This window comes from Melospiza melodia, chromosome Z (genome assembly GCF_035770615.1).
Source record: "Melospiza melodia melodia isolate bMelMel2 chromosome Z, bMelMel2.pri, whole genome shotgun sequence".
Lineage (NCBI taxonomy): Eukaryota > Metazoa > Chordata > Aves > Passeriformes > Passerellidae > Melospiza > Melospiza melodia.
Genome location: NC_086226.1, coordinates 51999528 through 52012139, shown reverse-complemented (window position 1 = coordinate 52012139; position 12612 = coordinate 51999528). Strand labels below are relative to the sequence as shown.

The 12612-nt window shown below is 41.5% G+C and overlaps 1 protein-coding gene across 4 annotated transcripts; it reads right to left on the bottom strand.

The window, feature by feature from the left end:
- Positions 1–2057: 2057 nt before the first annotated feature.
- GCNT1 (glucosaminyl (N-acetyl) transferase 1) lies at positions 2058–11935 on the bottom strand. Of its 4 annotated transcripts, none has more exons than XM_063180260.1 (4): positions 11440–11544; positions 7878–7947; positions 4778–6886; positions 2058–4386 (listed from the first exon to the last, which is right to left on the bottom strand). In XM_063180260.1, exon 4 carries the CDS (start codon positions 4250–4252, stop codon positions 2972–2974), a length of 1281 nt encoding a protein of 426 aa, XP_063036330.1. In that variant the 5' UTR covers positions 4253–4386; positions 4778–6886; positions 7878–7947; positions 11440–11544; the 3' UTR covers positions 2058–2971. The 4 variants fall into 4 exon arrangements, with proteins under 4 accessions (XP_063036330.1, XP_063036333.1, XP_063036331.1 ...); XM_063180263.1 differs by having other exon boundaries at positions 4778–4862; XM_063180261.1 differs by lacking the exons at positions 7878–7947; positions 11440–11544 and adding an exon at positions 11789–11935 and having other exon boundaries at positions 4778–4862.
- Between the last annotated feature and the right edge of the window lie 677 nt (positions 11936–12612).

The window sequence follows — 12612 nt, the reverse complement described above, 5'->3', positions numbered from 1 at the left end:
ACTTTTAATGACTGCTGTAGCAATTCAGAAGTGGCAACAGAATCTGGAGGGATTAAATCCTCCTTATCAGCATAGTACATGTGTGTTGAAGTAGATGACCTCTTCTTTAATTTTCATCTTATACTGCATTCATGTTATGACCTAGGTCAATTTTTAATTGTCAGACCAGTTAAAAATACACCAAGTAATGGTGATCTGGCTGGTGACCTTGATTATAACTGCAGTGCTGTAGGGTTTCTGTCATTTTTTCTTGTGCTCGATAGGAAGGAGCAAGAGCCAAACACATGCTCCCTTGTCAAACCAAACCTCAGGCAGGCAAGAGATAAAAGCACAAGTATCAGGTTTCTGGGATCAAATCACCCTTTGATCCTAAATGCTTTCAGCCTGGTGATCCTTAGTGTTACAGGATACTTTGTTACCACAGTTATAATCAGAAAACCAAGTAAATTGTTGTTGTTATTATTATTAATGCCACTCAAAATGCTTATGTGTTAAGTGGGGACTGAAGTAGAGCAGTGTCTTCAATGCACTGAGCTCTTTTAGAAAGCTCTGCTGTGGAAAATTAAATTATATTAGGGGACTTTGAGTAGCATACGTGGTACTTCAGCCACAGTTTCAGTGGCTACTCATTGCTTCCCAGCAACAGTGGTCAGCTGAACTGAGAAACTGAACTAGCTTTAAACCACAGAAAAAAATTAAAAAGAAAAGAAAAAAAAACAAGGGTTATTCAGTAGGCAGAATGCAAACCAGTTTCCCTCCTAGATGCCCACAGGATCATAGGATCATGATGTGAAGGGTGGTGTAAGCTGGGATGTGACTTGGGCATTTAAATTCTATCAGAGCAGGGTGACTGTTCTCTAGTCAGTTTTAGAGGTTTTTTTTGGTAGCTCACTTTTCCCAGAAGAAATTCTTCCTTATCTTACGGCAAACATATCCTAAACAGCTATGCTCTCTTACTTTTCCTTCTGTACAGAAGGTTATCTCTTGACTCCATCTAAACGAAAATTAAAAAAATAAAAAATTTGAAGTAATAAAAAATTTGAAGCATCCAATCGAGCAGCATCTTTGCCACCTATAGTAGTAGTACTATTAACAGCAGAAATACAGAGAGGGTGTTACTCAAATGACTAAGTACAAAGCTGGCTGAAAGAGGTAGGTTAAAGATGCTCTGACAAGTAGATTTCACGTAACTGAGTCAGCAGTTCCGGTATCACAAAACATATTCATGTACATTGGTTTTAGGTGCAAATTCTTAAAAACTGCTTTCTCCTAAAAAGGACCTCCTGCACACTCCCAGTACTACATGCGGTGATGTTTTTGTAGCTTGTGCAAAGGTGGTAAAGCACAACTGTCTGCAAGAGCTTTCTTGTAGAAAAGTCAGAGGGTGGGGAAGACAGGGTATTTCCCTCAACTGCCTTGCTCACAGGCTTTAATTACCTGTTAATATGAAAGTCTCTGAAGACTCCCCGAACAGCTTTCAGGTGGTTCTGAAGGCAGAGGTTGGCAAAAACAGGCTCTATTTCAAATTAAACTGCTTGCCTCCCTATCTGTTTGCATGATCAACAGCAAGCAGTCCCTTATATTAATGTGTAAGTAAGAGAAACTTCAGAACAAACTGCCTTTGTAAGAAACACATGCTGCAATTGCAGCAACAGTTCACAAAAAATTTAGTCTGTTTTGCCATTTGCTAATCCTTGTAATGAATTCCACTGCCATCTCAGGAATGAGAGAGCTGGCAGTAACTATGCATGGCAAACCTGAATTGATACAGAAGGAGAACAACATTATCCCTCACAGTGTCCCCTTCTTTCATCCCCAAGCTTCTGTGCCACACTGCAGCAGCTAAACTAAGCAATGGCCTAACTGGAATTAAAATTCAGATGAGCAAGCTAAACCTAAAGAAGCACAGACATATGAACAAATGACCATATGGAGGTAAGGTAGGGCTTATCTTCAGCCATGTATGGAAAACTATAGCAAAAATACCTTTGGCCTTCATCATTAGGAATTATTTGTGGTATTTTCAGAGGGGACTTCAATTGAAGGAAGAGACAATGTCATTTAAAAAAATAATTTTATTTTTTCCGTACTTAGTGTTAAAATAATCTGGAATGAGCAATTGAGCTTGACAGAAAGCAGAAACCAGCAGTTCCACCAGTAATATTTAGACACTACTGCAGTTCTTTAAGTTTTGAGAAATTTCATCCATTTTGGATACAAAAGCAAAACTCCCCATACAGTAAGAAATGTAAAATTACAAGTCTAAATCTCATCAGGCACAAAACTGAAGTTTCCCTGAGAAGATGTAATTACAAACTAGTGTATAAACTTCATATCACAATATTAGGGTGCTTTAAGAATACAAAAGATTTGAATTCTTCAATACTCCATGCCGAAGACAAAATTTTAAGGAGGATTAAGAATTACATGTAACAGAACTGCAGCAAACAGATCTAAGTAAAATGATAACAGCTGGCTTTGCATATCCCCTTTTGCATAGCTTTTAGATAACTTCTAACATTATATTCCTGAGATCTTTTAGTATTCAGTATGAAGTGCAGTCCAGCTGCTTTGTACCCCATCCCTTCATCTTTCTCTTCCAGTTAGCATTCATTAAATTCATGGAAAAAAATAATTGAGAATAACCATGAACAACATGCATTTTCTATGCCTTGAAACAGTTTAACCAAAGGAAGTCCATTAATTATACCTTCTAGATAATAAATATTCCCAATAGCTGGCTTTCGTGCTGACTTTATACCTAAAGCTCCAAACTTCAGTGTGCCACAAGGCATACTCAAGACAGGTTTTCTCCCTCTCGTCCATGGACGAGGCAGGGCATGAGCAGCACCAGACCAACATGGTGAGAGTCATTATACCCATTTATCAGCATCACCACGACTGCTGTAACACGTTAAAGTACGTAGCAGTAGAGTATCTGTACTTATGTTTCCCAACTGGAGCACACATCTCAGTTCTTCTGCAGATACAGAGCTTTGTGTCGCAAATACTCTTCCAAGCATTTCACTGCAAAAGGGTCGACATCAGTGTCAAACTTATTAGCAAACAAGTGGTGGTTCCGTAGCATCCAGTTCAAGTCCCCTGCTCCAAAAACACACACGGAGCGAATGTGAACTCCACTGCACGGTGGGTAGGGCGCACCTTTGGACACATCACCTTCAAAGTACTGCCACTTGACAAACCTGGCCAGGGCATTCATGTCGGAAACGTCGTACTTGTCACTGGAAGAAAACGCGCCTGGGACTTCAGGGATTCTCTGAATTGTTGCCCACAGGTACTCATCTGGGCTGTAAGTATCTTTCGCCCACTCAATGAACTTCAGTATTTTGCTGTTTTCTAGTACATATTCTACAAAGCTCCTGCTAACTACAAAATAGGCACTGCCAGAAAAAACTGGAGTACTGAGAGGTGGTAGTTGTTTGTCTATGCCTGTGTTCTTTATTTTACCATCAATAATCTCATGGTGTTTCTTCCACCTTACTTCTTTGTAAACAGGCATTTTTTCTGTTTCCAAGCTGTTTTCACCCTTAAGGGCTTTTAATTTCTCTACTATTTCCTTGTTGGTCTTTATAGGAAAGTCCATGCCACATAGGTTTATTAGGTATTTCCAGTTTGAACTTCTTCTATGGAGATCTCTCATGCAGTTAATGTCTGCCTGCACTCTGCTCCACGAAGCATATACCACACTCTCTAACTGGCTGGAAATAAAGACATTATCAAAACATGACACTATTCCCTTCACAGCAGCAAAAAATGATTCTGGAGACTTTTTGTCTACATGAATGCAGTAAAAATTCTGTGGAGCATAGATTGATCTTAGAAGTCTATCAAGCATCTCAATTTTGTGATAAACCACTATTGAGTAAGCAATTGGAAATTCTGCTTCTTCATTACTGAGAGGTTCCATAATGTATTTCCTAGTTTTGGTGAAGGAGGCACAGTCTGCAGTCATGTTAATATAATCATCTGTTGTTAGTCTAGGGCGCTTCTTAAATGACACTGATAATGCCTCAAGCTGTACCTTTTGTATTTCTTCTATATCCCCCTCAATAATCTTGGTGCAGTTAACATCGCTAATAGGATCTTCTTTTGTTAGCTCCAGATGTCTCCGGTTTAGGAAGTCTTCCTTCTGGTTAACTTTCAAAACTGAAATTATTACTAAAATGAGAGTTAGACCCAAGAAAAGCCTGAAGCGTGAGTTGTAGCAAAACCGTAATTTCCTCTTCAGCATTTCAAATACCAGGTAGCTTTGCAGGGCTAAAGAAAATGTCTTCTTTTCTCTTCATAGGAGCTTCAACAGCTTCAGAAAAAAATTCTGTTTCTCAGGAATTTGGCAAGTTTTTCAGGGAAATGGAAGGAAAAATCCTAAACAAAATGGAATATGATAGTCATTGTTAGACTAAAAGGTTTCTTTAAAAAATTAGTGATTAATAATTACACTTTTATTTAGTGACAGTAGAAAGCTAAAGAGTTCAGCCAAAAATATCCTGTTGAAAATTAAAAATTAATGAATAAATTTTTAATAGAAAAACACTGGGAAAAGCACACAGTTTTCATAAAATTTCCACAGTACTAACACTAAAAACTGAAGTTCATTAAGAAAACAGAGCTGATTCACCTGCATTTAAAACAGAATTGAAGTCAGATACACTACTGAGAAGCAAGTATTTCTTGTTAATTCATGCTTTAGAGCTTGACAAGAATGTTTAATGCCCACTTCAGGGTTGACTTACATTTCCTTATCATTAAGACTTACCACTCACTTCCTGGTTCAAGATCTTAATGTGAGACAGTCTCTTCAGCATCCTTCATACGAGCTTAGAAACACCACCAGGGAAGAGCTGATGAGAAGGGCGAGGGAAAAAAGTTACTACAGCAGGGCACCTGAGTTTTCAGAGTTGTGAGAAAAACTGTTACTGAATTGCTGAAATAGGTTTATAAGGTAAAAGGCAATACTTACCACCTGGATCTCAAGATGATTTTTATCAAGTCACTGCAAGTGCACTAATCTAAGTGCACAGCAGTATTGCATTACCATTATTTAAACACAATTGTTTTTAATATTCAGTAATTACTTTTATGTGGAGGCATGCTACAATGCTGGATTGCAACAAGATTTCTAGCCAACTTTATTTTCTACTTTACTGCACAAGCACTAGATAATTTTTGTTTGTTAGTTCTGTTACTCTTGAAGTACCTTTTTTTCTGTTTCAGTACTCTGTGAATATAATCATTGCAGTTGTGCAGCAGCTACAGCTGTAGCTGTTGAGAAAGCTGCACTCTAGAACTGTATCACAGAACTCAGTCTTTTTTTTTTCTTTTTTTGAAAGTACTATCTCATACAGGTAAAATGATCAAGAACAGGATATCCTTAAATAACTTACACTGCTACTCAGATGCCACTTCTTATCACAAATTCACTGCCTAATAATTTAGTGCAGGTTTAAATTTCAAACCAGCTCCTAACTGCAAAAGCCCACACAGTTTACAGAGAATGTCTTCCAAAACGTAAATCTGTAAGTTTATAAAATATAAAGTACTTGAGAGATACAAGGTTTCTTACACTTTTACTACTTTCAAGAAAAAAAGATAGTGCCTCAGAATAACTTTTTTAATAGCCCTAAGAATAACAGCTACTCATAAAAACTGGGAAGAAACTCTGTTTAAGAAAAATAAGTGTGTATTGTGTCCACTGCTCCACTGCTTTGCCATAGGTTGTTCAGTGTTAAAAATTTCCTTTTCCCCCCTATTTTCTTTAAGCTATCCCAGTATCATCTTTAAGTTTCAATTGCTAAACTGTGGCTCGTAAGCTGCTACTTGCAGATCTCAGGTGCATTTAAGAAACTGAGGCATGGCATAACAGAGTTTTTAATCAGTAATGCTGTAGAGTAATACACTACACATTGGTCCACCTCTTTGCCCATGACACTGCAAACTGACTGGGCAAAGCGGCAGGTGGGAGGAAGGTGTGGAACACTGCACAAGTGTCCAGCACAGCTATGAGAATCACGAGTCAAATATTTTGTATTGCAAGCCAACAGAGACCACAAACTAGACACAAATTTGTCGCTAACAACATCATATCACATAGTTTTATCTACTCTGAAGTGTACTTAGTTTTCAGAATTACAACTGTAAGTATTTTATCCTGCATTTCTAATTTATTTTGAGGAAGGCGGACATTTGTTCAAAGAGTATTTTTCATGTACAGTGAAGTCAAATTGGAAGAAAATTTAAAACTTAAGGAAAGTAGCCCAGTGAGCTAGCATGCAATTACAGCAGAAAGCACAGAGAGGGAAATTTTAACAATGAGGTCTTGCACTTTGAATTAAAAAAATTTTAAAGGAAAATTCCAGAATTCTCTTTTAATTTGCAATGTGACACTGAACCCAACAACATAATTTAGAACATGTTTTAACATGCTTTGTAACTTATCACACACTTTTGTACTTGATGTTCTGCTTGTTTTCACTAGTAAATCTAATCCTCCAAAAATAATATTCATTGCATATTAAATTAACAGAGGAAGGAGACTAAATATGTGATAGTGTCCATTGGGTATATAGTTTCATAGGATGAAGCATGTCATACTGCTTAACCTTCAATTACTGTATTCTGCCTACAAACTTAAAAATTAAGACTTTTCTACAACTTAAAGTGTACTTCAAATATTTGTGATACTTTAGCTGATAGACATTGGAATCCTTTCTTTAGGCTGTTGGCACTATTATTTTATCCTATTCTTAGTTTCTATAGGAGCACTAGCATTGAGAAAAAACACATACTCAAGAAGATTACCAACCCGTCCCTGTTCCAAGGGAGAGAGATGATCTTGATTGAAACTGACCATGGCAGTCTTCACCTTCTAAAATTTTCAAAGAAGAAAGCTTGCTAAGAAGTCTTTCCTGCTCCCATTTTAGAATACAACTTAGTTGAGTCTAAGATAAAGAATCCCATTCAGAAAGACCTTGTATACCCAGCTGGGTGCAATTCCTCTATTGTTCAGAGCTCAGAATAATCAGAGCCAGCATTTTCATTATACCAAAATGAGAGACCTGCAAACATTTACACATTAACATGGCTCTTATCTTTATGTGGAATTTTTTTCCCTGTAAATTTCTCTCACTGGCATGCTTCTTCCTCAGACCAATTTTAACAGTACATTACTATTTGTTTATGCTCACTTTCAAATTCCTAAAATCTGATCATATCCCATTCACAAAAGCTGATCTTTACAGGGTAAGATTTGTTGTCTTTCATCTATAATACACCTAATACATTTACTGAGCCTAGAACACTCAATAGTTTAAGACTGCATTCAGTTGATCTTTTAACATGACTAAAGCTTTACCTCTGCACAGCCTTAGTGCACACACTAGAGAATTACCTTGTCAGAGGCAGCACTTTCCATTGTGGGAGAGGTGGAGAACGGTTTGCAAGACTATGGAGGAAATGCTTTATTTGGCAGCCTTCATTTTGCTCTCAAATGAGGTTCAGCTGCAGAATTTACATACGTGACCCACTTCCTTTTTATTTTCTGCTTTCTCCTCAAGTCAAAATCTGTATTTCTGAAGCAGTCATCATTAAAAGGGGAAACTTACAGCCGTTGCTGGTAGTTGAGGAAGTTGGTACAAAGGCTGAGTTAGCTGCCCACTTCCCTCTTTCCTGCCAAAATTATTCTTCATTCTGTCTACAAACTGGATGGTATGACTAAACAAAACCAAGGTAATTTCAGCTTGATTTCTAGCAAACACAAAATTCCATGAGGAGCCTAGGTCTTCAAAACAAAAATCGCCCAAAATCTCCAAAACAAAGGAAAAACCCCCACCAAGCAAAACACTTTTACAACAGCGTACCACAGCCTGGAGGGAGACCAGAGCTGGCGTGGCGGTTTTGTGCAGACAGGCTGGACTGGAGCTGCTGGTCCTGCAGAGGAGGATGCTTGTGAGGGCGCAGGGCCGCTGCAGCAGGCAGGACGCCTCAGGCCCCGGCACAGCGCACCGGCGCGGCTGCCCCTCTGCTCTGGCACCGCCGGGCGCTGCCGGGGGAAGGAGCAGCCCCACTCCCAGCCCCGGGACCCTCGCCCTGCGCCAGGAGCAGCGCAGCAACACACCCGACCAGACGGGCTCTGGGGAGCTCCCCAGCCAGCGGGGCCATGGAGATGGATTTGCCGGGAAGTCCTAACACTTTACGAGGCATGTCCAGAATGCTTCAAAGCGCACACATCAATTGTAGTTACTACAATTACCACGTTTCCATTCAGATGCAGTTATGCAGAACATTCATTCTGATGAGGAAGTGATTTTCAAAGCAGTAAGCAGCTTGTATAAACACAAACATGCATAAACACAAAGAGAGACTGCAGTGGACTCCAGTGTCATCTGCAAAGATCTGCCAAACACAGGAGTCATTTACTCAGCTCTTCCCAACACCAGGCAGCACAATCTTGAAAGTAGGTATGTCTGTAAATGAATCAAAGAACTCATATTTGTTCTGTTAGGTAGTGTTGAGTCTTGGGTCTTAGTGAAAATGAGAACTGGTCATAAGCCACATAGTTGGCTTACCATAAGCCTTTATGGGACTCCTAATTCTGAAATCATATGCAGCAGGGTTTCATGTGGGCACAGTTGTCTGCAAGTCCTACAACACTCTGCAGGAGTAGATGCTTTTCCCTCAGAGTTGCTCAGGAAAACAATAAAAATGGGAAAATACACTCCCTTTTTACAGAAAAAAACCCTAACGCATTTATAGTCCTTTGTCAACTTGGGAGACAGCTTTAAACAAAACTCCACACGTGACCAGGACTGCTACATCCACCACTACATGGAAATTAAACTGATTAAATTAGCTACTGAGAGTAGCTAAAAGTAGAAAACTGTTTTTTCAGAGCTAAAAAAAAAGATGAAAATAAATTCAAACCTCCAGGTTATCTAAAGATATCATATTCAATAGTTAAGAATCTTACGCTCTAAAATATTTCTGTTTCAAAAAATGAGTAACACTCACATGAACACACACTCTGTGTAGATTGTAAATTGAAAAAGCATTTGGTTTTACTAGCCTTTCTAGTACTCTCTTATACTACTGTATCACGTAAACCTTCTGCAGAACAGTTCGAAGCCTTATGACTATTTCCAATGTTGTCCGTCCTTAGAGGCCCCACAGACAGAGCCAACAGTAAGGAATTTCAGCTCAGGAGAGTAAAGATGTTATGGCGAAGTCATTCAGTGACTAGTTCCTACCTCAAGAAGCCTGTGACTCTTAGTATGGACAGAAAGATAGGTTTTACCTTAAGGTAAACTAACACTGAAAGTATGAATCACAAAACGAAAAATAATGAAATCTTTAAACTAAGGTTGGCCAATTTAACATGCCAGAAGAACTGCCAGGTGTTCCTCGAGGTAATTTGTTCACTTTGGCTACTTCAAGGTAAAACAGGCACCTAGTTTTTTCACAGTATTCTAAACTAGGACCTATAGTCACCAGGAAGAGAGCAGTTGCTACTCTCCTCATGCCCACGTAAAAACTTTTGCTCATTGCTGCCTTGTGACAATGCTGTATTTCATAACAAGACACACTGACAGGAAAGGTTATCTATAAAACCTGAAGGGAGGCAGAAGCAAAAAGCTGGCAAATTTTTGAGTACTTGAGGATCCCTCTTCAAGCACTACATAGAAAATATTCTGAGATTTTTCTTTAGCCCTATGGAGAAGCCAGCATTTTAAAGCCAATGCCTACAGTTATAGTTCATCAGAGAGCTAAAGAATCATCAGTGAACTTCCTGAGATATTCCATCACAGTTTTCCAACATGAGGTTTCTGTTTGTTTTATTCAGTTCCTCTAACAGTACCACAATTATCCTATGTATAATAATGCTGCATTTACAAAAAGTGGTGTCTCTGGAGCTATCAAGTAAACCTAACACTGAAAGTTACTTCACTTGTACTACTGGGTAGGATACATTTCTGTGGCACTACATTTTTCATCTTTTCTAAGAATTCTAGGTTGATAGGTATTTTCCACTTTCAGGAGTTTATGAACCAGTGTAAAGGGAGAACTTAATTATGTTGAAATCCAAAGCAAAACTGAGAGGGATTATTAAGAAACCAAAATTAACTCTTTTAATAAGGCTACCAGTGGGTTTTCTAATATGGAAACAAAACTGGAGAGCAGGATTTTGCTCAGTGAACATAGTATTTTCAGCAAATAGACCGTAAATCTTTAGCTTGTATGTTTGCCTTACTTTTGGTTTATGTTAGAAAAGAAGGCAGACTTAGCAAAGGTATTAATCAGGTTTTTTAGCAATTTTTGGCTCTTCTGGCCTCAGGAAGTGAGTATTACTCCACATAACTCAAATTCTGTAGGAAAGGCATATGCTGGTAACTTTTATACACTATAGGCAGAATAGCTAATCATTGAAGACAGAAAATATTTTCTTTTGTATACACGTACTTTGAAAAGCAATCTAAGTGATCTCCAACTTGAGCTACAAACACTGCACTATTTTTCACAAAGATTTTCAAGTTGAAAGACAGAAAAGCTAGATTTTCTGTCCCCTCTTCTCTTACTACCATTTCTGACTCTCATTCTTGCCAGCTCTGTGGTCAAATACCTCATATTCCATTAAAAATTAAATTTAAAATAGCAGACTCCAAAATGGTAATTCCCTCCTGCTGCCACTCCTCCTTTTTCCCACAAAGAAGTCCACTTTTCTCAGCAACGCTGAAAGAAGGCAAAGTGCCAGAGCACAACTGAGTCTCCTGTCAGCCTTCTTTCTCGGTCCTCTCACCCAACCTGGGCCACAAAAAACTATTTACAAGCTCCTAAACCGCTTTTTACATTTTTTTTTTATTCTGAGCGAAAAGAACTTTTTTCAGCGTTTTCCCAGTCACATTGAGTCAGAGAGAGAGAGAGAGAAAGCACCACAACCTACGCAACCTACGACTGCAACACCTCAGGAGCATCAGAATCCTAAACCCTGTTATCGCTCGTTACTCCCCACCAAGCCACCAGCCTGCCCGGGGCTCCCTGCACGCACCGCCGAGGGAAAAGGCGAGCGGAGGAAGGTCCGAAGGCACACAGGCAGAACGCGGGGAATCAAAACAAACTAAGAAAAAAGAAGGTGTGACAGGGAAAAAGCAAGGGAAGAAGGGGGAAAGCGAAATACGAAGAACGGGGGAAAGAAAGAAAGAAGAAAGAGGACATAAGTGGAGCCAAAATGAGAGGGGAGAGGGAAATGGGGGCGGGGGAGGGGAGTGGGGAGAGAGAGGAGGGGATGAAGGGAGAGAGAGGGAAAGGGGTAAGGAAAGAAAAAAGAGGTGGGGGAAAAAAGTAGGAAAGAAAGGGGGGGGGGGGGGGGGGGAGGGGGGGAAGGACAGAGACACAACAGATGCGTCTCCCTGCCCTCCAGTGCAGCACCTGCCCGATGATACGGCGGCTCCCGGAGTAATACTGCGAGGCTCCGCAGGGTACCGCGCCCGGGAAGAGCGATGCTCCAGACCAGCCCTCGCTGCGCCCGCTCCGGGACCGCTCCCGGTACGCCCCCAGCGCCAGGTGCGGAGCAGCCCAGGGGCAGGCACGGAGCCCGGCCACCTCCCCGGCGGGCGCGGCCCCGGCCGGCCTCCGGCTGCTGCCCCGGGCTGCGGTCCCCGCCCGGCCCCGCGCCCCTCCCGGCACCCCCGCGCGGGTCCGGCCGGCCCGGCCCTCCGCGGCGCCGCGGCCGCGCCCAGCCTCCCACCCCTGCCTCCCCGCCCGGCCCCGAGCTCACCCACACGGAGCTCTTGGCAGCGCTTGTTTGTCCTTCTTGTTGCTTTCCTCAACGCTGCGGTACCGGTAACGTTGGAACGCTCGTAGGACCAACTCCTCTGCGGCTCATGGGATCGAAGGGCTGTCTCGTGTTCCCAGCCCCAAACGACCGCGCAGCCAGCACCGTGTGGTGCCCGGGGGCGCTGGGCGGGCTCGGGGTGGCTGTAGCAGCCTGGCTGAGCGAGGGGCCCGCGGGACCGGGGCTCCTGCGGCGGCCCTGCGCGGCCCGAGAGTCGCCTGGTGCTGCATGTGGGCTTGGAAGAGCTCTGTGAGGGAACATGGAGCGACGGAAGAGAAGGTGGGGGGGAAGGGGAGCAGACATGGCTGGGAAGAGGTGCACCAAACTTGCTGCGGTGAAGAGTAAGACGTGTCTAGGCAGATTGTGAAGAAATCTCAGCTTTCTTGTTCGCTTTGTCACTTCAAATATCTGCCTGACGATAAACGTAGTCCACAGGGTTTGGAGAGCTGTGAAAGATGAAGGTGGAGCTTAGGGGAAAGGCCCTTATTATTTTAGCGAAGTACTTGGAAAGAAAACAGAAAATTAAATTTCAAGGAAATAGAAAGTTCAAAGAGAGCATGTGCCTCACTGAAAAACTCCAAGTAGTGCAGCCTGCAGCAGTTTGAACATTGCTTACAGAACTCCCCAAAAATCCTTGTACATCAGCATTATCTGGCGTGCAGCTTCATTTGGCAGCTGGAAACACCCTTAATGGAATTGTCTCCTGGCCATTTCTCATTGCAATCGTGAGATTGTACTGAGAGGTCTTGCATCTACACTGATCAAGA

Coding starts and splice junctions, on each gene's coding strand:
- GCNT1 (XM_063180261.1), bottom strand. CDS start 4,252: ATGCTGAAGAGGAAATTACGGTTTTGCTACAACTCACGCTTCAGGCTT.